General features: G+C 41.0%; 1 protein-coding gene across 2 annotated transcripts in view; it reads right to left on the reverse strand.

The window, feature by feature from the left end:
- The window catches only part of intu (inturned planar cell polarity protein), a 91,169-nt gene extending 70,096 nt beyond the window's left edge, over positions 1 to 21,073 (reverse strand). The window contains exon 1 of one of the 2 annotated variants that reach the window (XM_073042812.1): positions 20,816 to 21,073. In XM_073042812.1, coding sequence (XP_072898913.1) covers positions 20,816 to 20,904 — 89 coding nt within the window. In that variant the 5' untranslated portion in view covers positions 20,905 to 21,073. Of the gene's footprint in view, positions 1 to 9,847; positions 10,029 to 20,815 lie in introns of those variants that run through there. The other variant, XM_073042811.1, reaches the window with a different exon arrangement.
- Positions 21,074 to 26,751: the final 5,678 nt, after the last annotated feature.

The following is a 26,751-nucleotide window of genomic DNA, read 5'->3' on the forward strand; positions in this document are numbered from 1 at the left end:
AATATTATGTGTAGTTTTGGTCACCTACCTACAGAAAAGATGTAAATAAGGTCGAAAGAGCACAGAGAAAATTTACAAGGATATTGCCAGATCTGGAAGACCTGAGCTATAAGGAAAGGTTGAATAGGTTAGGACTGTACTCTATAGAATGAAGAAGCTTGAGAGGAGATTTGATGGAGGTATACAAAATTATGTGTATAGATAGGGTAAATGCAAGCAGGGTTTTTCCACTGGGGTTGGATGGGAGTACAACCAGAGGTCATGGTTAAGGGTGAAAGGTGAGAAGTTTAAGAGGAACTTGAGGCAAAACTTCTTCACTCAGAGGACCATGAGAGTGTGGAATGAGCTGCCAGTACAAGTGGTGCATGCAAGCTTGATTTCAACGTTTAAGAGAAGTTTGGATAGGTACATGGATAGTAGGGATATGGAGGGCTATGGTCCTGGTACAGGTCGATGGAAGTAGGTAGTTTAACTGATTTTGTTATGTGCCTGTTTCTGTGTTGTACTTCTCTATGACTATTATGTTTCTCTCTCCTCTACTTTCCCATCAAAAAGATTTGTTTGAGCTGGGGTCCCAGAACAGATCCCTGAAGCACACCACTGGTCACTGACTACCATGCAGAATATGACCTGTCTATAACCACTCTTTGCCTTCTGTGTGCAAACCAGTTCTGGATCCACAAAGCAAGGTCCTCTTGGAACCCATGACTCCTCACTTTCTCAATAAGCCTTGCATGAGGTACCTTATCAAAAGCCTTGCTTAAATCCATATACACTACATCTACTGTTCTACCTACAATGTGTTTAGTCACATCCTTAAAAAATTCAATCAGGCTCATAAGGCACGACCTACCTTTGACAAAGCCATGCTGACTATTCCTCATCATATTAAACCTCTCCAAATGTTCATAAATCCTGCCTCTCAGGATCTTTTCCATCAACTTACCAACCACTGAAGTAAGACTCACTGGTCTATAGTTTCCTGGGCTATCTCTAATCCCTTTCTTGAATAAGGAAACAACATCTGCAACCCTCCAATCTTCTGGAACCTCTCCCGTCCCCATTGATGCAAAGATTATTGCCAGAGGCTCAGCAATCTCCTCCCTTGCCTCCCACAGTAGCCTGGAGTACATCTCATCCAGTCCTAGAGACTTATCCAACTTGATGCTTTCCAAAACCTCTAGCACATCCTCTTTCTTAATGTCTATATGCTCAAGCTTTCCAAACCACTGTAAATCATCCCTACAATTGCCAAGATCCTTTTCCATACTGAACACTGAAGCAAAGTATGCATTAAATATCTCTGCTATCTCCTCCAGTTTCATACACACTTTTCCACTGTCATATTTGATAGGTCCTATTCTCTCACATCTTATCCTCTTGCTCATCACATACTTGTAGAATGCTTTGGGGTTTTCCTTAATCCTGCTCGCCAAGGCCTTCTCATGGCCCCTTCTGGCTCTCCTAATTTCATCCTTCCTGCTAGCTTTATAATCTTCTAGATCTTTATCATTACCTAGTTCTTTGAAACTTTCGTAAGCTTTTCTTCTCGACTAGATTTTCAACAGCCTTTGTACACCTCGGTTCCTGTCTCATTGGAATGTACCTATGGAAAACATCGTGCAAATATCCTCTGAACATTTGCCATATTTCTGCCGTATCCCTGAGAACCGAAAGAACTGACACCTGACCAGGTTCATTTCCCAATACCAGACCAAGTATAGCCTCCCCTCTTGTATGCTTATCTACATATTGTGTCAGGAAACAAACTCCACCCCATCTAAACCCCTTGCTCTTGGGAGATGCCAATCAATGTTTGGGAAATTAAAATCTCCCACCACGACAACCCTGTTATTATTACACCTTTCCAGAATCTGTCTCCTTATCTGCTCCTTGATGCCCCAGTTACTATTGGGTGATCTTTAAAAAACACCCAGTAGAGTTATTGACCCCTTACTGTTTCTAACTTCCACCCACAGAGACAATCCCTCCATGACTTCCTCCTTTTCTGCAGCCATGATACTATCTCTGATCAGCAGTGCCACATTCCCACCTCTTTTGTCTCCCTCCCTGTCCTTTCTGAAACATCTATATCCTGACACTCTAAGTAACCATTCCTGCCCCGGAGTCATCCAAGTCTCTGTAACGGCCACAACATCATAGCTCCAAGTACTGATCCACACTCTAAGCTCATCCTGTGATCGCAAGTAAGATGTCCAAGACCATCTCCCACAGTTATACTGCACCAACTTCGATACCTCCAAGTAGCGGGCATCAACACAGGCAGTGGCTAGGTCAGCTGCTCTGTACCCAAACCAGCTCCTCAGACACACTGGTGGGCTCCTCTGATATCCCAGCTGGCTCCTCCTATATCCCAATGGGCTCCACTTACACTCCTGCTGGCTCCTTCTCCGTCATCCTGGCCTCGGCCAGCCCCTTCGACACTTCCACTGGCTCTCCCTCCAAAATCACGGTCAGCCCCTTTGACGCCTTGGCCGGCTCTGCCACTGACACCACTCCAGTTACTCTGAACAAGCAACTCAGTGATGGAGTAGCCCCACAGTACCCAATGATCTTGGAGTAGAATTGTCTTTGGATTGTAGAAAACAAATTTTACAATAAAAAAAGCACCTTTGGTTGGCTGAGAGGCCTGTGTATTTGCACACGCCACCATCTTACCAGATATTATTTCTTCATTTTCTCTAGCCCACCCAAATATAGAAAAATATCCTCATAGCTTTGTTGCTGTCTTCTCTCAGCCTCTCAATCAAATGTGTTTTTAAAAAAATCCTCAGTGTTCGCAATCTCCATCTGTACTTATCATGGCCTGAGTTCACTGTCCTCATACAATTCCTAACCTTGTCCACAGAAAAACGTTAATGTACTGAAATGTCACCAGTGACATTATGCATACCAAATAAGAAAGAATATATACTGTCTCATCTTTTGTAATTATCATCACCTTGTAACAGTTGACTGTACAATTTTCCTCCAATGTGACTACTCCATCATCCTGCTGTAAGGCAATAGACCATACATACAAATTAAACAGCTTAAGCCATCTGTCTTTCAGACTTGCTCTGCCTTTAATAAAATCTTGCCCAATTTTAGACAGTAAAATGCCTGCAAATGACTCCTCTTCCCTATTGCTGTCACAAGATATAGGAGCAGAGTTAGACCATTTGACCCACTCAGCCTGCTCTGCAATCTCATCATGGTTGATTCAATTTTCCTCTCAGCCCCAATCTCTTGCCTTCTCCCTGTACCTCTTCATGCCCTGTCCAATAAAAAATCTATCAACCTCTGCTTTAAATATACACAATGACTTGGCCTCCACAGCTGCCAGGGGCAAGGAATTCCACAGATCCACCACTCTCTGGCTTAAGAAATTCCTCAGCTCCGTCTAAAAGAATGCCCCTCAATTCTCAGGTTGTGTCTTCTGGCCTTAGACTTCCCACCACAGGAAACATCCTCTCCACATCCAGTCTATCAAGCCCCTTCACCATTTAATAAGATTTCAATGAAGTCACCCCTCATTCTTCCAAATTCCAGTGAATATGGGCCCATTGCCACCAAATGCTCCTCATATGACAAGCCAATCGATCCTGGAATTATTGTCGTGAACCTCCTTTGAACCCTCTACAATTTCAGCACATTCTTTCTCAAAAAAGGAGACCAAACCTGCTCAAAATACCCCAAGTGAGGCATCACCAGTGCATTATAAAGTTTCAACATTACATCCTTGCTTTTATATTCTAGTCCCCTTGATATGAATGCTAACTTGCATTTGCCTTCCTCACCGCAGACTCAACCTACAAATTAACCTTTAGGGAATCTTGCATAAAGACTCCCAAATCCATTTGCACCTCAGTCTTTTGTATTTTCTCTCCATTCAGAAAATACTCAACCCTTTCATTTCTTATATCAAAGTGCATGGCCATACACTTCTTTGCTCATGTGTGGCACCTTGTCAAAGGCCTTCTGAAAATCCAAGTATGCAACACTGGCCGATTCTCCTTTGTCTGTCCTGCTTGTTACTTTTACAAAGAATTCCAAAATATTTGTCAGGCAAGAGGAATCCATGCTGACTATGGCCTATTCTATCATGTGCCTCCAAGTACCAAAACTTCATCCTTAATAATCGACTTGAACATCTTCCCAACCACTGAGGTCAGACTAACTGGCTGATAGTTTCCTTTCCTCACCTTCTCTCCCTTCTTGAAGAATGGAGTGATATTTGCAATTTTCCAGTTCTCCGGAACCATTCTCGAATTTAGTGATTCTTAAAAGATCATTACTAATGCTTCCACAGTCTCTTCAGCCACCTCTTTCAGAACTCTGGTGTCTACATCACCTGGTCCAGGTGACTTATCTAACTTTAGACCTTTCAGTTTCCCAAGGCCTTTTCCCAAGTAATGGTAATTTCACACACTTCATTACCACTGACACCTGGACTTCCACCACACTGCTAGTGTCATCCACAGTGAAGACTGTTGCAAAATGCTCATTTAGTTTGTCCACTATTTTACTGTCCCCCATTACTACCTCCCCAGCATTGTTTTTCAGTGGTCTGATACCACTCTTGCCTCTTTTTTTACACTTTAGGAATCTGAAGAAACTTTTGGTATCCTCTATATCAGGGGTGTCAAACTCATTTTAGGTCACGGGCCGGATTGAGCAAAATGCAGCTTCATGCGGGCCGGATCAGTCGGACGCGTGCGAACGCAGCTTTCGTTGCTTCCGTTTTTTCAGCCTGCCCTCATGTGTCTCAGTCTCTGCTATAACTACAAAGTGTTTCACTTTACAAATTCCGTTTCTTATGAAGAAGACTGCCGAATAAACACTAAAAACCCTGAAAATCTGGTACCTGAATAAACTCAGCATTAGCCATATCATACGCCATAGGCGCTTCGATTACTGGGGCCAGCTTTAATAGTAATTAGATATTATCTCGCGGGCCAAAGATAATTCCACCGCGGGCCAGATTTGGCCCGCGGGCCTTGAGTTTGACATATATGCTCTATATTATTGGCTAGCTTACTTCATCTTTACCTTCTTAACGAGTTTTATAAGTTCCTTACTGTTGGTTTTTAAAAGCTTCCCAATCCTCTAATTTCCCCACTAATTTTTACTCTGTTATATGCCCTCTCTTTGGCTTTTCTGTTGGCTTTAACTTCTCTTGTTAGCAGAGGTTGTGTCATCTTTCCTGTAGAATATTTCTTCCTCTTTAGGATGTATACATCCTATGCCTTCTGCTTTGCTTCCAAAAATTCTAGCCATCGCTGCTTTGTCATCATCCCTGTTAGTGTTCTTTTCCAATCAATTCTGGCCAACTCCTCTCTCATACCTCTGTAATTTCCTTTACTCCACAGTAATACTGATACATCTGACTTTAGCTTCTCCTCCTCAAATTTCAGGGTGAATTCAATCATATTATGATCACTTTTCCCTAAGGGTTCTTTTACCTTAGGGTCGCTAATCAATTCTGGCTCATTGCACAACACTCAATCCAGAATTGCTGATCTTGCATATCAGGGTCTTTTTACCCTTGCAGTTCCTTAGCTCTGTCCACAACGATTCAATACTTTCCAACCCTTTATCACCCTTATCTAATGATTTGATTTAACTTTTTTACCAACAGAGCAATGGCACCCCTCTGCCTTCCTGCCTATCCTTTTGGTACAATGTCCTGGACATTCAACTCTCAGCTATAAGCTTTCAGCCATGATTCAATTATGCCTTCAACATCATACCTGCCAATCAGCAACTGTGCTGCAAGTTCATCTACCTATTCCATATACAACATTCAGATACAACACCTTCAGTCCCATATTCACACTTTTTGATTTTGGCCACCTTTTACATTGCAAGTTATCTCCTTAATTGCAATTTTGCCCTACCCTCACTACATTTTGCCTGTTTGTAAACCAGCTACCTCATCTTCAGCACTATTACAACCAAGAGAAAATCTGCAGATGCTGGAAATCCAAGCAACACACACAAAAAACTGGAGGAACTCAGTAGGCCAGGCAACATCTATGTAAAAGTGTATTGTCGATGTTTTGGGCCAAAACCTTTCAGTAGGACTGGAGGGGAAGAAAAATGAAGAGTAGATTTAAAAGAAGTGGGGAGAGAAGAGAGAAACACAAGGTGATAGGTGAAACCAGAATGGGGAGGGATGAAGTAAAGAGCTTGAAAGTTGATAAGGAAAAGACACAGAAGGACATGGAAGAAATAAAAGGGGAGAGGAGCCCCAGAGGGAGTCGATGGGCAGACAAGGAGGTAAGGTGAGAGAGGAAAAAGGGGATGAAAAATGATGAGGGGGGGGGGGGATATCACCGGAAGTTCAAGTAATTGGTGTTCATGCCATTTGGTTGCATGTTTCCTAAATGGAATATAATGTGTTGTTCCTCTAAACTAAGTGTGGCCTCATCATGACAGTGGAGGAAGCCATGGATAGGTATATCGGAATGGGAATAGGAACTGGAATTAAAATGGGTGGCCACTGGGGATCCCATTTTTTTCTGGCGGACAAAGTGTAGGTGCTCGTGAAGTGGACTCCCAATCTACATCGGGTTTCACTGATATACAGGAGGCCTCACTGGGCGCTTATTCAATGATGTCTATTATAAACCCATGGACTCTTACAACTACCTAGACTATACCTCTTCTCACCCTATCACTGGTAAAAATGTCATCTCCTTTTCTCAATTCCTCCATCTCCACCGCATCTGCTCTCAGGATGAGGCTTTTCATTCTAGAATGTTCTCCTTTTACAAAGAAAGGGGCTTCCCTTCCTCCCCAATCAACGTTGCCCTCAACTGCATCTCGTCCATTTCACGCACATCTGCTCTTACCCCATTCTCACGCCACTCTACCAGGGATAAGGTTTTCTTGTCCTCACCTACCATCCCACCAGCCTCCACGTCTAGCACATAATTCTCTGAAATTTCTGCCATCTCCAACAGGATCCCACCACCAAGCACATCTTACCCCATCCCCCCTACTTTCTTCAGGATCGCTCCCTATGTGACTCTGTTGTCCATTCGTCCTTCCCCACTGATCTCCCTCCTGGCACTATTCATTGCAAGCGAAACAAATGCTACACCTGCCCCTACACCACCTCCCTCACTACCATTCAGGGTCCTACACAGTCCTTCCAGGTGAGGTGACACTTCATCTGGGAGTCTGCTAGGGTCTAGACTGTGTCCAGTGCTCCCAGTGTGGCCTCCTGGACATTGGTGACACCCGACGTGGATTGGAAGACTGGTTCACCGAGCACCTAAGCTCTGTCCATCAGAAAAAGCATGTTCTACCAATGGCCACCCATTTTAATTCCACCTCCAATTCCCATATGCCCATCCATAGCCTCCTCCACTGTCCTGATGAGGCCACACTTAAGACTGCAGGAACAACGCCTTTTGGTGTTTGGGTAGCCTCCAACCTGAGGCATGAACACCGATTTCTCAAAACTTCCAGTGCCCCCCACGCCCCACTTCACCATTTCCCATCCCCTTATTCCTCTCTCACCTTACTTCCTTGTTTGCCCATTGACTCCCTTTGGGGTTCCTCACCCCTTTTCTTCCTTCCATGGCCTTCAGTCTCTTTCCCCCATCAACTTCCAAACTATTTACTTCATCCCTACCCCGCACCTTTTAAATCTTCTACTCATCTTTTTTATCCAGTCCTGCTGAAAGGTTTTGGCCTGAACATTGACCATACTCTTTTTCCATAGTTGCTGCCTGGACTGCTGAGTTCCTCCAGCATTTTTGTGTGTGTTGCCGAGTTTATCTTACTTTCCTATGAAACTTCTTGCATTTAAATATAGGCACCCAAGGACGCCAGTCGCACCATGCTTAACCTTTTGATGCTGAACTTTGTCTGAAGTCTTACCAACACCTACCTCCACCTCTCCACTATCTGTTCTGGCACTCTGGTTCCCATCCCCTGCAACTCTAGTTTAAACCCCACCACAGAGCATTAACAAATGTTCCTGCTAGGATATTAGTCCCCCCTCCAGTTCAGGTGCAAATCATCCCTTCTGTACAAATCTGGAAGAGAGCACAATGATCCAAAAATCTTGTGTGTTCCCCTTCTACACCAACTTCTTAGCCAGGTATTGAACTGTATAATCTTCCTAGTTCTGGCCTCACTACTATGCAGCATGGGAAGCAATCACAATCTTGCACCTAACACCCTGAACTCCCTATGCAGAACCTCGTCACTTGTCCTATCTATGTCGTTGGTACCTACATGGACCATGACTTCTGTTTGTTCACCCTCCCACTCAAGAATGCTGAGGACTCGATCCAAGATATTCCAGACCTGGCATCCGGGAGGCAATGCACCATCTGGGAATGTCGTTCTCGCCCACAGATCCTCCTTTCCATTCTCCTAACTAACGAATTTCTTATCACCACAGCGTGCCTCTTCTTCCCCCTTTCCTTCTGAGTGACAAAGGCAGATTAAGTGACAGAGACCCAACCACAGTAAGGTCATTCCCACCCCCCTCCCCTGACAGTATCCAAAGTGTTGTTGATGGTGATGGCCACAGGAACACTCAGCACTGGCTCTTTAACCCCTTTCCCCTTCCTGACTATCAGCAGCAACACTCTACTTATTTCATACATGTCACTTCTCAGCAGTGTCATTTAACACTTTCACTGACTTCACCCTGTGCAACTGTAATCACCTCTGCTCGCAATCCTTTCATTCCCCGGTTGAATAAAAATTCCCTTCTTGTTAATCTCGGAAAGACTGAAACCACCAAGTTTTGGTTTCACACAAACTCCAGCCTCATCCTGTCCCAATTTCAAATGTGTTTTTTTTAAGTTAAGCAACTCTAGAATTTGAAACTAGCCTTCTCATTTTTAGTTTCCTGGCTTTGTAACTTTTTCTGACTATTCAATCACATTCCTTTGTCAAGCTTCATTTCACATCGTTCTAATGAAGTACCAATTTAGTACAATAAAGACAAACTACTTGTAAATGATCCCACTGTAACAAAGGAATGAATGGCAGATGACTTGACCAACAAGTATCAATCAACACTAACAATGTGATCATTTATTTAACTGCCAATTGTGGGAACTTGTGTGCTGAAGATATTTGCAACTTTCCCTTACATTATAAGTGACTTCATTTCAAAATATATATTCATTTTCCTGCCCCAATGCAAGTCACCATGCAAATACAGGTTCCTTCTTCACTCATCTGGTTCAGACCAAGCAGATCCTGAAAGCATGGGCTTACTCTTTATAGGGAGAAAATGTTCTAAATAGCCACAAAATCAAATTACATCAAAAATCAAACATATCAATTAAATGGTGTGAAATTTGCTCCCATTAGTCTAAAGAAAAATCTTCAATGACTGCCTCACCAAAAGTGCCCCACAGTCAACATTTCCAGTACAGTTGGATTATTTACTAAATGACCACAACAAAGTTTCTTTTGATGGTGACATGTTAACAATAAAACCGCATTAAAAAGCAGTGATTTTATTGATAAATTGCCGTCCATGCTTAGTAACGTGATCCACGCATGCTTAATGTGGTTGCAACACGAGAATGTGCACCGTTGAGCGGCGATGGGAGTGACTGAACAATACAATATCAAATATATTTCAAGCAGATGTCGGAGCAGTCCTTCAACTTTTTACAACGACAAACTACAGCCCAGAGAAAATAATAAACTACGTATTTAGCATTTGCACGTATAAGCTAAGAATTGCGAATAGATTTTTTCCCCGACAAGTCCGCCTCAAATGCGAACATACATTGCTGCAGACAACCACCAAGGCCAGCGGTCAGTCAAGGCCTCGACAGAAGCCGGGCCCGCGAACACTTACTCGGATGAGCTCAAGTCTAAATCCGGACGCGCAGCGGACGACGATGACACCGTCTCACTCTCACTCTCACTCTCCCCACTCCCGTCCTCCGGGGTGTACGGGATCTGGAGACTCCGCTCCTCGGAGCCCTCCGCCACCCCAGCCCGAGAAGACATCCCCTCCCAAAACTCGCTCGTCACCCGGGGGCTGCCCGTCACGTGATCGGTCCGCTCACCGCGACTGGCTGCTCTCCAATAACCATAGAAACGAAGGAAGCTAATACAATCCAAAGGCTGTTTACATAACCAATATTCTAGCTATTAGTTTGAAAAGTTGTCTATCGAAACATTTTAAGTGTATTTTAATGCATTTTTTAAAATATGAAGGCACTTGTTAGGCATTGCAATAGATAATATTAATATTTAGATCTCGTATTTTGCATCGGCTTTGGGTTTGTTGACCGTAAAAAGCACATAAAATCTGTCAATTAAAACGGTAAAAATTAGATCATGTAACGTCTTTATAATGCATTCACATAGCTGTTTGCAGGGAGGTGGTCTCGTACTGAAGATGGATATCGATAGGTTGCTAGACCCTCTCCACTCTTCCCATTCACCGTCTCTTACTTAGACCGAGGTTGTTTTGGATTCGGTCTACAGTCGTTTCTTTTTACTTGGGAGCATGGAGAGTTTCAAATTCAATAACGTCATATGTTTGTGGTTAATTAACTTTTAGATCCCTTCTAATACAGAAGCCAAGAAAATGCTATCTGTGCAGACTTTAGGAGATGCTGTGGCTCCACTCGGCTGAAGTGCCCCGGGTTTCCGTGAGGCGCCGTCTGAGAAAGCCATCTTTGCTGGACCCTAGAGGCGACAACACTGGTATCCTTGTTCCAACATTAATGAGTGTTCGATAATATGTGCATGAAGCAAACAACTGATCCCCAATGGAAACAGTGGGTCGATGGGCTTACTGCCAGAGAGCGCCAACTTTCTCTATCCAAGAGACAGCAGAGACACCATGGTTCAAAAATAATAGAACTTATTTATCCTCAGCGATGTGGTTGCTAGGAATTTTTGCAAAGGCACCCACATCTCCCAATGCAGGATCTGACAAGCCAACAAGAATCTTCTTTTATTGAAAAAGCAAAAAAAAAAACAGATGCTGGGATTTTGAAATAAAATAGGAATGCTACAGACACCTAGAATTCAAGCAGCATCTGTGAGGAGAGAAAAGAGTTATCAGTTCAGATTTCATCATTTTTTTAAGCCTCTCATTAACTAACATGGGATTTCTGCAAACGTGAAGAATCAAGACTTTAAAAAAATGCTTTAAAGTTAGGGCAAACAAGTACTTCCCCACATCTGCAAATTCTCAACCCTACTTCCTCATTCCTTCACCCTCATCACCAAATCATACTCGACATCAGAAACATATTACAACCTCCTTGGGACTCCTGCACAGTGGAACATCATAACTCAAAGAAAGTCATATCAAACAAGCCAATTTTAAATCTTATTTACTGGCTTTTATGAGAAAATGTTGATTGTCTGAGCCAAAGAAAAACAATTTTAATAATCATCCAGATGTTGCTCAGATTGAAGAGCATGTCTTATGAGGAAGGGTTGAGCAAGCCAGGGCTTTTCTCTTTGGAGTGAAGGAGGATGAGAGGTGACTTGATCGAGGTGTACAAGATGACAAAATGCATAGATCAAATAGACAGCCAGAGACTTTTTCCCAGGGAGGAAATGACTAATATGAGGGACATAACTTTAAGGTAATTGGAAGAAAATCCTGGTGGGGATATCAAAAGTACCTTTTTTTTTTACACAGAAAGGTGTTGGTGCGTGAAACCCCCTTGAAGGGGTGGTGGTAGAGGCAGATACATTTAAGAGGCTCCTAGTTCTGGAGTCCAAAGGAGGTTGTAATATGTTTCTGATGTGGAGTAATAGAGATATTGAAGAAACTCTTAGATAGGCACATACATGAAAGAAAAGTGGAGCGTAATGTGAGAGAGAATGGTTAGATTGATCTTAGGGTAGGTTATAAGGTTGGTACAACATCGTTGGTAGAAGGGCCTATACTATGCTATATTATATGTTTTAATTTAAAATAACTTTACAACCTCAGGATATTTTGAAGTTAACTCACTTTTGAACTCCAGTCTCTACTGTCATGTAGAAATTAGGCAATATGAATTTATGCCAACTGAATCCCATAAACAATGAACAAAGTTCAAATAACCAGTTGTGTATTTAATATTTCAGTAGTATTTGAGTAATATTGTAAATGTTATTTGATTAAGCATTCTTTGTTGTTTACATAATGCATTGTGGGTTATCTGTAAATGTATGTAAATTGCATATGTCATCATGCCACCAAGTGATACATGCGGGCCTCACTTAAGAGTAAAGATGAAGTTAGACTCGTATTACTGGCTCTTTTTTTTCCTTTCAGTTAGTTTTTGTGTTTTGGGGTTACAAAACCTAACAGTGGGGACAAGGAAGTTTTAAATTAACCTGAGACGACTACCAATCTGTAAGTCACTGCAAGACCTTTGAGTTAATAAAAAAGTGAAATGAGAAATGGTCAAGTAAAAAGCAACACCACACCTGCTTCTTTTGAAGGGACAGACACAGGCAAGTTTAAAAAAAAAGGCAGAAAAATTCACAGTGAATACCAGGTGATAATAATTATAAAAAAGGAGCAGAAATGGCTGGCTACATTAGAAAGACTGGTGCATTTGATTACACAACAGATAACTGGGTATTGTATATGGAATGGATTGAGCAATATATTGAAGCAAATGAAATGACCAATGAACAGCAAGTGCCAGTTTTGCTGAATGCATTGGGTTTAAAGGCATGCAGTTTGCTTTGAAATTTAATTGCTCCAACCAATATTGAGGACCAAAATCACTGTTTTTTTCAGAGCATTTTACATTTCATAAGCAGAATTAGAAGAAAGGGGAGTCAATTTCAACTTACGTGGCTGAATTGAAGAGACAGTCTGAGCATTGTCAATTCTATGATGGGATAAATATATACTGAGGGATTATTTATTTTATGGAATCTTATAAGAAAGCTTTCAAAAACAGTTCCTAACTAAAGCACAACTTACATTTAAAAGAGCAGTGGAAATAGCTGTACCAATGGAAACAGCATACAGAGATGCAATTGAGCTGCAGTCGGGGAAAGTAAGTGTGAACAAAATTGCAATATCTGGACAAAAACTGACCTGGCTGAAGAAATTGTACTACCGTTGTAGAAGGGGCTCACATACACCTACCAATGCAGATTTAAAGGCAAAAATTGCAGAAAATGCAACAAAGTAGGACACATGCAAAGAGCATGCCAAGTAAACAAAAATAAATGGACTGCACAGGAAGAGAGAAAAATAAAAAAGTCAAGCTGCAGTTTCAAAAAGAGCATTAATCTAGATGCTTTCCATGAAAAATTCTGGTAATGATGAGAGTGACACAGGACCACGTAGCTTTAAAATGTACAATATGAAAACTAACAAAAGACAAGCAAAAATAAGAGGAAAAACTGCAGATGCTGGAAATCCAATCAACACACACAAACTGCTGGAGGAACTCTGCAGGCCAGGCAGCATCTATGGAAAAGGGTCCAGTCGATGTTTCGGGCTGAGACACTTCAGCAGGACTGGAGAAAAAAAGATGAGGAGTAGACTTAAAATGTGGAGGGAGGTGAGAAAAAAAAAACACAAGGTGATAGGTGAAACTGGGAGGGGGAGAGGTGAAGTAAAGAACTGGGAAGTAGATTGGTGAAAGAGATACAGGGCTGGAGAAGGGGGAATCTAATAGGAGAAGACAGAAGGCATGCAAGAAAGAAAAGGGGGCAGGAGCACCAGAGGGAGCAATGGGCAGGCAAGGGGATAAGGTGCAAGAGCAAAAAGGGGATGGGGACCGGTGAAGGAGAGTGTGGGGGGTCATTAACAGAAGTTCAAGAAATCAATGTTCATGTATCAGGTCGGAGGCTATCCAGATGTTATTCCTCCAACCTGAGTGTGGCCTCATCATGACAGTAGAGGAGGCCATGGATTGACATGTCAGAATGGGAATGGAAAGTGGAATTAAAATGGGTGGCCACTGGGAGATCTCACTTCTTCTGGTGGATGGAGTGTAGGTGCTCGGCAAAGCGGTCTCCCAATCTACAGAAATCCACACTGGGAGCACCAGACACAGTATATAACACCAACAGACTCACAGGTGAACTGTCGCCTCACCAGGAAGGATTATTTGGGGTCCTGAATGGTAGCGTGGGAGGAGGTATAGGGGCAGTTGTGACACTTCTTCTGCTTAAAAGAATAAGGGCCAGCAGGGAGATCAATGGGGAGGGACGAATGGACAAGGGAGTCACGTAGGCAGTGATCCCTGCGGAAGGTGCGGCGGTGGGGTGGGAGGGAAAGATATGCTTGGTGGTAGGATCTCGTTTGGAGGTGGCAGAAGTTTTGGAGAATTTTGTGCTGGACACAGAGGCTGGTGGGGTGGTAGGTGAGGACAAGAGGAACCCTATCCCTGGTAGGGTGGCAGAAGGATGGGGTGAGAGCAGATGTGCATGAAATGGAAGAGATGTGGTTGAGGGCAGTATTGATAGTGGAGGAAGGGAAGCCCCTTTCTTTGAAGGAGGAGGACATTTCCTTCATTTAGGAATGAAAAGCCTCAATCTGAGAGTAGATGCAGAGGAGACAGAGAATTCGAAAGAAGGGGATAGCCTTTTTACAATTAATAGGAAGAGGTTTTGTGCAGGTAGCTGTGAGAATCCATGGGTTTATAATAGACATCAGTAGGTAAGCTGTGACCTGACAGATTGTGTGAACGCTTTGCCAGCACCTATGCTCCGTCTGCCAGAAGAAGCCAGATCCCCCAGTAGCTAACCATTTTAATTCCACTTCCCATTCCAACGTGTCAGTCTATGGCCTCTTCTATTGTTGCGATGAGGCCACATTCAGGTTGGAGGAACAAAACCTTATATTCCGTCTAGGTAGATTAGCCCCATTACCTCCCTAGCTATGATAACCTTAAGGAAACAAAGACAATATTAAAAAAGAAAAGAAACCAGGTATATGCACTTTTTTAATCCATCCACATTGCGTGATCTGCTGAATGTTTCCAGAACTTCCAGTTTAAACTTCAAGAACTGAGATGCATGATGGTAAAAGCGGGATCTCCTAGTGGCCAACCACTGTCACAATGAGGCCACAGTCAGATTGGAGGAGCAACATCATATATTCCATCTGGGTAGCCTCCAACCTAACGGCATGAACGTCAATTTGTCAAACTTCTGGTAGTGGCACCCGTCCCCTCTTTCACCATTCCCCAATCTCTTTTCCCTCTCTCACCTTATCTTCTTGCCTGCCCATTGCTTCCCTCTGGTGCTCCTTCCCAATCTTCTTTCTTCCATGGCCTTCTGCCCTCTCCTGTCAGACTCCCCCTTCTCCAGCCCTGTATCTCTTTCACCAATCAACTTCCCAGTTCTTTACATCCCCCTTCCCCCTCCTAGTTTCACCTATCGACTTGTGTTTCTACCCCCCCACCTTTAAAATCTACTCCTCATCTTTTTTTCTCCAGTGCTGCTGAAAGGTCTCGGCCCAAAACGCCGACTGAACTCTTTTCCATAGATGCTGCCTGGCCTGCTAAGTTCCTCTAGCATTTTGTGTGTGTTGAGGAAACAAGCAATATGGTTTACACCAGAAGAAGAAGAAGGATAGCCCTTAACTCGGCAGTGGAGTTATCCGAGCACCATCTTTTGACGGTGTTTCTGTAGCAAGCTATTCCTGTTTTTATGAGGCTAAGTTGCTAGCTCGATGCTCAACCCAACTTGGATTCAAACTCAGGAACCTTCGCTCCAGAGTCCGTCACTGATATTATTGCGCCACCAAGCGGGATTACACCAGAAGTGAATGGAAAATTAATTAGAATGGAATTGGACACTGGCTTGGCTGTTTCAGTCATTCCACCAAAGGACTTTGAATGGCATTTCATAGATACTGAACTGAAGCCTATGGATATCCAACTAAGAACTTTCACTGGAGAAAAGATAACTCCTGTGGGAAGGATATGTGTAACGGTGAAATACAACAACCAACAAGCCACATTGAACTTGCATTTGGTAAAAGTGGCAGGGCCAGCATTGTGGAGCCCTGATCAGCTGAGACAACTACAACTTGATTGGAGATCCATGCACCATTTGCATGGCGCATTCACTGCAACAACGTCAGTTGAAAGCAAATTAATAATGTAGTGTTCAAGGATGTCATTGTAAAACTGAAATATATCCCGGGTAATATAGTGTTAAATGAAAATGCCACTCCCGAGTTTTACAAAGCCCGTCTGGTTCCTTATACCATCCATGATAAAGTAGCCAATGAGCCAGATCACATGGAGGCTGAAGGAATTCTTTCCAAGGTTGAGTGGAGCTCATGTGCAATGCCAGCGGTCTGTCAGGATCTGTGGTTATTTTAAGGTCACCATCAACCCAGCACTGAAAGTAGATCAATACCCTCTGCACAAGATCGAGTAAATCTTTGAAAACTTTTCTGGAGGAAAAAAACAGCAAAATAGACTTAGCTGAAGCCTACCTGCAAATGAAATGAAAACGCTTCTTACCATAAACACTCACAAAGGGCTTTATTGTTATTATAGGCTTATTTTTGGATTACCATTTGCCCCTGCACTTTGTTAGAAAGCTAAAGGCCAGGTGCTGCAAGGCTGCCTGGGCACCCAGTGTTACCTGGATGACACCATTGTTACTTGTGAAGATGACAAAGAACATCTGCAAAATCTCAAGACAGTGTTAAAAAGATTAGATTATGGACTCAGAGCATAATGCAACACATGCGAATTCTTTAAACCAAGCATCACTTGCTGTGGTCACACCATTAACACACAAGAATTACACAATTGTGCTGAGAAATTCAAGCAGTCTAGAATACCAATGCCAAAGGACAGATTGGGGTCCTTTTTAGCATTGTCAATTACATCAAGCTCCTGTCAAACTTAGCTACTCTGCTCCACCCCTTGAACTTATTACAACAGATTGGGAAGAAAAGGCAATGGACAGTGAGGTGTCTTTCAAAAAGGTAAAGGAAATGGTGACTTTAGACACTGTATGCACACATTATGATCCACATTGTTGAGAGAAGCTTGCAATGCACTGTTCGCGATGCCAACACGTCCAGAAGAAACGTGTCCAGAGTCAACTCCAGAGCTGTCAGAGCTACTTCCTGCAGTCTTAGAGTCAACTGCTACAACCACCACAGAGGAGGCACCAGATTGTCTTCACAGCTACAAATCTCAGCTGCCAAGCAACGTGACCTCCCTAATCAGGAAAGACATTATCCCGCAAGAGTAAGAAAGTCTCTACAGTAATTAAAGCGTTAGACCTGACTGGGATAATTTAAAATTTACCATGCTGTGGATGTCTATATATTAGTCATATTATATTGTATACTGTGTATATAGTTGAGATGCATTTTATCTTGAGTTGGGATTTATAGCTAAGCAGGCAGGAGTGTTGTGTATTTAAATTTCAGTAGTATTTGAATAATATTGTAAATATATTGTTTGATTATGCATTCATTGCTCTTTACATAATGCATTGCGGATTATCTGTAAAGGTACATAAATGGCATAAGTCATCTCGCTACAACGTGCGCACCTCACGTAAAGGTAAGACTCAATTTCCTAGCTCTCTTGTTTTCCTTTCAATTAGTTTTTATGTTTTGAAGTTGCAAAACATAACACTAGTTAATTATTATTGCTAATTTTTCTGAGCGGAATGTGGGTCGAGAAGTACTACTTCTTTCCAGAAATCATGCCATGCCATCCATTCTGCATCTGTCCAGGCAAGTAAGAAAGAGCAAACATGAGGAAATCTGCAGATGCTGGAAATTCAAACAACACACACAAAATGCTGGTGGAACACAGCAGGCCAGGCAGCATCTATAGGGAGAGGCCCTGTCGACGTTTCGGGCCGAGACCCTTCGTCAGGACTAACCGAAAGGAAAGATAGTAAGAGATTTGAAAAGTAGTGGGGGGGGGGGGGGAGGGGGAAATGCGAAATGATAGGAGAAGACCGGAGGGGGTGGGATGAAGCTAAGAGCTGGAAAGGTGATTGGCGAAAGTGATACAGAGCTGGAGAAGGGAAAGGATCATGGGACGGGAGGCCTAGGAGAAAGAAAGGAGTAAGAAAGACCTCATTTCATTTGACATGGCAGAATGTGCCCTGAATGCCGAAAAGTGCCAAATTACATACTTTACTATTTATTACAGGGATGGCAACACTAACATCCCACAGACTGGGGCTTAAACTTGATTATGGTATTATAATTGCTGAAACAGCCAAGCTAAGGCAAAACTAATTTGTAAAATCTGGTTAATCAACACAAGTGGTATGATTTTTCTTGAAACACAATTTCACCCCATCATCCATAATTAAAATAAAACACTTTATTTCTAATTTGTCTTTCCATTTTACTTGGACTTAAGTAGATACAATGAACTGGAAAATCAGTTGATGAAATAATCACTTTCTACACAAGAATTCTAGCATTTTAATATTAATAAATATGCAAAACAGACAGTTAGAAGGGTGTGTAGGTCAAAGCCTGGTTACAGGAGTATGGTGAGAAAGGAGTGTCTGAATTCATTATAATTACTGTTACCTGAATCTGTATTTATGGGGGGGGGGGGGGGGAGGAGGAAAAATCATCCTAAATCAGACACCTCTTAATTTAATTTTTAGAAAGTGGACATCAAAACGGTCTTTTACAGTATATGGACTTATACTGGTATCAAATATTGTATATTATCTTGTTTATTAAACAAGATGATATATTTTCCCTGAGTTTAATTGTTCCCTACCAAACATTATTTTATGGCCTTTCATTTGTAAAAACTGACAGCTGCACATGATTCAGATGGGATTACAAGATTAAAGATTTAAATATTAATTTAAAGAATTCTTAACCCAACTCCAAGGAAGGCAGAATGAAATTAAACATTTGGTCTAAAGAAAATTAGTAGTCAAGTACCAATATTCACAACCCCAAAGATCCATGCACGTTCTGAAAATCAGATGATAACATTATACATCTAAATTCATTGTAACTTCTCCCAATTCATCCTAATTTTGAGATAAATTTAGTGTACACACACACACACACACACACACACACACACACACACACACACACACACACACATATATATAGTTTCTATAATGCTTGGCAGCATTGCAAGTTCATATTTAAAAAAATCAATTAAAGGATTAAACTAGATTATCATAAGTAACCACTTGCTTTTATATTTTTGAGAGAAGTTGGTATGAAAATTTCTTTATTCGATTTTTTGAGAACCCAAATCGCTCTCTGTGCCTATTCTAAGGCACAATAAGAAGTGAAAAGAATGGGACACATGGAAGCTCTCGAAATCCCAGACAGAATTTTTAAAGTTGATTGGCCTTCCGTTGGTCGGGTTCGACTGCAAACCATCGTTGTTGACGTGATACACAAGGCGGTACGCAAGCCAGGGTTGTACGATATGGAGAGCAAACTCTGCCCATGCCGCTGCCCCACCCCCACTCCCTCGGGCAGTTGATGAATCCAAAAGGAATGGCAGAGACCGATACAGTTTGGCACCAGCGGCGTCGTAGGAGACGCCAGTCTGCGTTGAACTCAACATTGGACTGCCCGAAGGAATCCAGCTCTTGATTCTTCCTCGGGGATTACTCCCGAAGCCTTCCCCATGAGTGGAAGGTAGGAAGGCAGCAGAAGTTTGAGATGAGAGTTTTCCATCTCCTTGATGAGCAGTTAACAACGGCGGACGAGCCCCATCTGCCCGAAGCGACTGGTTTTAAGGCGCTAGTAACCCGCTTTTGCCTCTACTGTCAGTAGAAACGGTTCCGCCCAGTTTAGTAGTTTAGCTACCCGTGAGCTCCAGTGGATGGACTTGGTTGTCAGAGGCTATTTGAGACGCACGGCATTGGGAGTATTTAATAGGTAGTGGGATCTCATCCTCACTCCTTCCCCCGGCTGAGGAACCATTGTTTAATTAGATGCTTTATAAAGAATAAGTTGTTCAGACCATCAGTCAAAATACCTAAATATCACATATTAGATATCGCACAGCATGATAAAAATGACGTGATCGAAATCTAAATTTCTCAAGCAAATGTTTTAATTGGAATTATGTTTATATCTAAACACAAACCCTTTCTTCGAGTAGACGATAGCAAATTATTTTGTTGACCGTTTTGAGTATTACATTTATCTCGAAAATATCGAGTGCTATTGAATAAGCATAAAGCAGCAAATTTAACATTTCAAGTCATTCTTTGTCCGCATCTGGCTATGAATACTATTTTGTTATGCCATATATTTTTGTCATTCCACCCTCGGCTTTATTCTTAGGCAGCGAAATGCCGTTAGATTAAATTCTGAGTTGCGCCGGCAGCGAAGCTACTGCAATAGCGCAACAGGACCCGCTATTTAAAGAAAACAAGCATTACCATTTCGCGAATTTTATCTTCATTGTATGATTACTCCAAATAAGCAGTACGTTTTAATAGCTGTTTAAAATTAATAAACTTCATTAATCCTGTTATAGTCATACTCTGGGAGACGAGTAATATATTTCGGATTACGGCGGAATTTAAAATGCGACCCAAATTGCAGGCTGTCAGTCACATGAAACCCATCAAATAGAGCTATGAGAATTTTATTAAGCTGTAAAGTTTCACTGTCCACGTTTCCATACATATTTTAAATCCAAAAGAAGGTTTCTGAGCATTTTGAAACATAATGAATTCATTAATCATTTATTTTCTGATCACCATTTATCCAACAATGATTCCAAGACTAACGACAAAAATAAATTCACTCCGTACCTTTTGCTCAGATGACGTAACATTCCATGAGAACGCCCAACAGGTTTAAAACTGCCGTCATAGTCCATTGGACACTCACCTGTGAACGAGTATACTCTGCAACGAATCCAGCTCGTCCAGATTTCTTTTTTCAGGTCGCGTAATGCCGTATTTCCCAACATTAAACATTATTCACTTCAGCTCGAGTGCATACATCCCGCCGTCATGTCGGACTGCTCATTTTCGCTAGATATGCAAACTGCTGAGTTTGTAGCTTTACCTCCGTCCTTTATTCCCTCATGTCTCCCGAGGACAGCATGGCTATTATCCCTCTGTCCAAAAGGATGTTAAGGAGCATTTCCAGACTGCTTCGCCTATTCAAGCAAATAAAGCTTGCTCACGTCTGAATGAGGTTAGAGTTCAGCTGCCAATCATCGAGGGACAATGCGCCTTTCGATCCTCGTCTTTGAAGAATGGAGCGTGATATGGATCTGATCCCTGAAAATAGAGCTTTAGAAAACTCGCCAGACACGGCGGGGTAAAAAAAAAATCTCCTAGACTTGCTGCCTCCACCGAAGCAGGTGGGTTCATCAACAACTTTTTAAAACTCGTCATATCTAATCCTCACAGATCTTAATGCCCAACTAGCTCCTCCCACCAGCGTTCGCTGGGGTTTGCTGTAGGAAGGAGAGGTATGATCTCCGAACTTTCACCTTTAACGTAATGACTCTTCTCCTTGCTGTACATTGAAAGCCAATTCCCCCAAAAGATTTAGAAAAAATATATACGCAATTCGAGGGTTAATTTCCTCAGTATTCTCATCTTTTGCTTAAAAAACAGGACACTATAGCAAGACTGCTATGTTCTTTCTATCCAGAATTGTGGTTTTGAGCCTGTTAAGAAGATTACATTTCTGTCGTGTTATGAACATTTCAGATGCAAAAATTGTAAAATGTATTCACCTAGCATGTTTGGATTTGCAAAATATTGTAAAGCTAATACGAACAGGAAAATTAAACATCAATTTAAACATGCTGAATTAAAATTATTTCTACTTTCATAAACCTTACACAAAATTAATTGCAATTTTAAATATAAAGTTAATGTGCTTAAGTTTAAGGACAATCTAACAGTTAAAATTGGGGTGTTTTGTCTCACATTTGAAATAGGAAATACTCTTAAAGCTCATCTAGAATACCTATGAATTTAACACTATCAATGCAGCCCTTAGATTGTAGAACCCATGCACCTGTAAAACGTATTTCTCAGTGTAACTAATGACAATGGAACTCATTGTGTCAATGCCTTTATTGTACCTTTTTATCCCTAAAAGTTGACATAAAACATGTATGAATGTTAAAATACTACCTGAATTAACATAAATGTATCAAAACAAATTCAAGTGGCCTGACTTATAACTTTATATTGTACTGAGCATTTGATGGAGAGATTCCCAGCACAGACAATTTTCTAATAGAGTCATAGAACACTACAGCACAGAAACAGGACCTTCTCCCCATCTAGTCTGTACTGAACTATTAATCTACCTATTCCCATTGACCTGAGCTCAGACTATTGCCCTCCATACCCCACCCTTCTGTACATCTATTCAAATTTCTCTTAAATGTTGAAATCAAATCTACCACTTCCACTGGCAACTCATTCCATACTCTTACCACATTCTGAGAGAAGAAGTTTCCCCCCTCCTGTTCCCCTTAAACATTTCACCTTTAACCCATGACATCTAGTTCTATTCTCACCCAACATCAGTGGAAAAATCCTTCTTGCATGTACCCTATCTGTACACCTCATAATTTTGCATACCTCTAACAAATCTCCCCTCATTCTCCTACAGACTAGGGAAAAAAGTCCTATTCTATTTAACCATACCCTATAACTCAGATCCTCAACTCCTGGCAATATCCTTGTAAATTTTCTCTACACTTTTTCAATATTAATGATAGCTTTCCTGTAGGTAGGAGACCAGAACTGAAGACAATATTCCAAATTAGTCATCACCAATGTCTTATATATAACAGGCCAACTCCTGTACTCAATAATTTGATGTATGAAGGTCAATGTAGCTAAAGCTCTCTATATGATCCTATCTACCTGTGATGCCACTTTCAAGTAACTATGGATCTGTATTCCCAGATCCCTCTGTCCTACCACACTCCTTGAGTGCTCTACCACTCATCGTCTAAGTCTTACCCTGGTTTGTCCTTCCAAAGTGAAGCACCTCACACTTGTCTGCATTAAATTCCATCTGCCATTTTTTAGCTGGTTCTCATCCTACTGCCAAATTTTGATAGCCTTCCTTGCTATCTACTATACCCCCCCAAGCTTGGTGTCATGTGCAAATTTGCTGATCCAGTTTACTACATATCATCCATATCATTGATATAGAATCAGAATTAGGTTTATTATCACTGGCATGTGAGGTGAAATTCGTTAACTTAGTAGCAGCAGTTCAATGCAATACATAATCTAGCAAAGAGAAAAAAAAACTTAAAAAAACAAGTAAATCAATTACATATATTGAATAGATTAAAAAAAGGTGCAAAAACAGAAATACTGTATATTAAAAAAATGTGTGGTAGTGTCCAAAGCTTCAATGTCGATTTAGGAATAGGATGGCAGAAGGGAAGAAGCTGTTCCTGAATCGCTGACTGTGTGCCTTCAGACTTCTGTACCTCCTACCTGATTGTAACAGTGAGAAAAGGCCATGCCCTGGGTGCTGGAGGTCCTTAATAATGGACGCTGCCTTTCTGAGACACTGCTCCCTAAAGATGTCCTGGGTACTTTGTAGGCTAGTACCCCAGATGGAGCTGACAAAATTTACAACCTTCTGTAGCTTCTTTTGGTCCTGTGCAGTAACCCCTCCATACCAGACAGTGATGCAGCCTGTCAGAATGCTCTCCACAGTACATCTATGGAAGTTTTTGAGTGTATTTGTTGACATGCCAAATCTCTTCAAACTCCTAATAAAGTATAGCCACTGTTTTGCCTTCTTTATAACTACATCGATATGTTGGGGCCAGGTTAGATCCTCAGAGATCTTAACACCCAGGAACTTGAAGCTGCCCACTCTCTCTGTTGTTTGTCATATAGATGATAAACAACAACAGGTATGACATTAATCCTTGTGGCACCTCCTGTCACAGAGGCAATGATCTAAAACTACTCTGGCAAAGCCAATGCCTAATCTAGATTACTATTTCATCCTGAATGCCAAGCAAGTAAACTTTCTTGACCAATCTCCCATGCATGACCTTGTCAAAAGTTTTACTAAAATCCACGTAGACAATATCCACTGCCTTGCCTTCATCAACTTTCCTGGTAACTTCCTTGAAAAACTCTATAAAATTGGTTAGGCATAACCTACCACACACAAATCCATCTTAATTATTCCTGATCTGTCCATGTCTAACCAAATACTTAAATATCCAGACCCTTAGAAGACTTTGGAGTTAATGTGTGGAGGTGGTGTGCAGAGCGAGTGATTGCCTTGGACATATTTCTTGTGATTGCAAACCCCGTTGGACATTCATAATGTAGAATACTGTAAGTCTGGTTCACTGGTTCATTGATGAGACTGATGGTGGATGAGCTGTGTAGCCTTGCTTCCAGCCACCCAGGGGAGTGACGCACTGTGGCACTACGGGAGAGAGCAGAGGCATGCAGGCGCACCGGAGTCCATGCTGGGGTGGGGGCTGGCCCCTCCCATCGGTGCAGCTCTCCGATGTTCGCTCGGTGGAAGACAAGCTGGATTATGTTCGTCTGAAGCTGTACTAGTGCATAATGATGGGATTGCTGCAGGCTTGTTCTTGACCACATCATTCTTGTCAATTTATAAGATATGACACTCAGGGACTTCAGCTATATTATATTTTTGAGTGACTGTATGTTTACTGCTATCTTATATGTGTTATATGTGCCTTGTGCTGTCGATGACTGTTGTAACTGTGTTCTGCACCTTGACCTCGGATGAATGCTGTTTTATTGGCTGTTTTCATGGGTTATTCATATAAGGTTGAATGGCAATTAAACTTGTACTTCAACTATTTACATCCCTTTCCAGACTCTTTGGATCCTCCTCACAAGTTGTAACTCAAGTTTGTATCTTCACCAAATTTGGCTACTATTGTGTATAGTCAAACTATTGGCTAATCCAAATAGTTAAAATACATTGTAAAAAGTTAAAGTTCTAGCAGTGACACCCCACTAGATACCGATTATCAATTTGAACATAACTCATGTATTCTAATATGGCTTTCTTGATTTTCGTGGGTCTCTATCCACACTAATATATTACCCAGAGTCCCCTGTACTCTTGCACTGTAACCTTTCTTTGTCATGAGGTAACTTATGAAATGGTAGGTTCTCTTTTTGTAACAAAAATAAATTATAAATTTTACTAATGGAACCTTTCACTAAGGGATTCAATTTCAAAATGGTATCCAACAAATCAGATTCTTGTAAATATGGAAACTTAGGTAATATTGTTGTAAAAAATGTCTAACCTGAAAATAGTCTGAGAGAATAGTCAAAAAATGTGTATGAGCGAGAGAATATTTGTTAATTAACTCCTCAAAAGTCATCCATTGACCATCACAAAATAAATCTGTAAAAGAATGAATTCCTTTATTTTTCCATAGAAGAAAAATGGGGTCAGTTGTTGAAGGTTTAAATGAGAAGTTTCGATATAAAAGACTAGATAACTTAAATTGTTTAAAATTAAAAAGGAGAACCTATCACTAAAGATTAAACAAGATTGGGAGAGAGAACTTACTATGACCTTTGTTAATGAAGATTGGTTACGAGTTTTGAAAAACGTAAATTCTTCTTTTGTATGTGCCAACCATTGTTTAATTCAATTTAAAATTGTACACCGTTATTACTTAACAAAGGAGAGACTATCTAAAATACTTCCTAGTATAGATAACTATTGTGATAGATGTAAAACTGAAGTAGCTACTTTGTCTCATATGTTCTGGTCGTGTTCTGCATTAAAATTGTTCTGGAAATCTTTATTTTCTACAATCTCTAAAGCTTTGAAAATTAATTTACAACCTAATAGATTGACTGTTCTATTTGGAATAGTTCCGCATCATATTCAGGGTATCTCATTTTCAGATCAACATGTAATCGCATTTGTTACACTACTGGCAAGAAGGGCTATCTTATTAAAATGGAAAGATATTTCTTCCCCTACATTAATTAAATGGTTTTCTCAAGTGATGTTATGTCTTAGTTTGGAAAAAATTAGAAGTAGAATTTTTGATCCTCGATTTGATTTTGAGAGAAGATGGGGTTCTTTTGCCAAATATTATCATTTAATTTGAATTAATTTATATGGTATCCTTCCAATTTTATTTTTTTATAAATATGAAATGGCAGTTGATGACTTTTTAAAATATATTTAGATGATGGTCAAATGTATTGCTCCGGGGGGGTTGATTCCTAATGGGTGTTTTTTTTTTGTAGTTAGTGGGTTTTTTTTCCTAGTTAGATGGGGTTCTTTTTTTCCCCTTCTTCCTATATATAAATTTTTTTCCATTTTTCATATTTTAAGATCAGTTTTTTTCTTCTGCTTTATTAATTGTATACATATTAATCTGTTGAAGTTTTGTATCATTTTATAGCTGTTGAAGATTATATATCAATAAAAAGATTCTAAAAATGAAATGAACTTATGAGGTATCTTCTGGAAATCCAAATACACTACATCTTTCTAGTTTCTCCCTTTGCTGTTTGTAACAAAGCCAAAGTGCTCTTACAAACTTGTCAAACATGATTTCCCTTCGATGAAAACAGGCTGACTCTGCTTGACTGTCTTATTTTCTAAATGTTCTGCTATTACCTTCTTGATAATGGATTTCAACAATCTCCCAATAGCAATTGTTATGCTATCAGGACAACAGTTTTCTGCTTTTTCTCTCCCTTCATGAATGGATGATTGGGTTTGCTGTTTTTTGATCCTCTGGGGAGTTTGGTAGATTGTAAACAGTACATCAACTATCTCTGCACCCACTT

This window comes from Hemitrygon akajei, chromosome 4, assembly GCF_048418815.1.
Source record: "Hemitrygon akajei chromosome 4, sHemAka1.3, whole genome shotgun sequence".
Lineage (NCBI taxonomy): Eukaryota > Metazoa > Chordata > Chondrichthyes > Myliobatiformes > Dasyatidae > Hemitrygon > Hemitrygon akajei.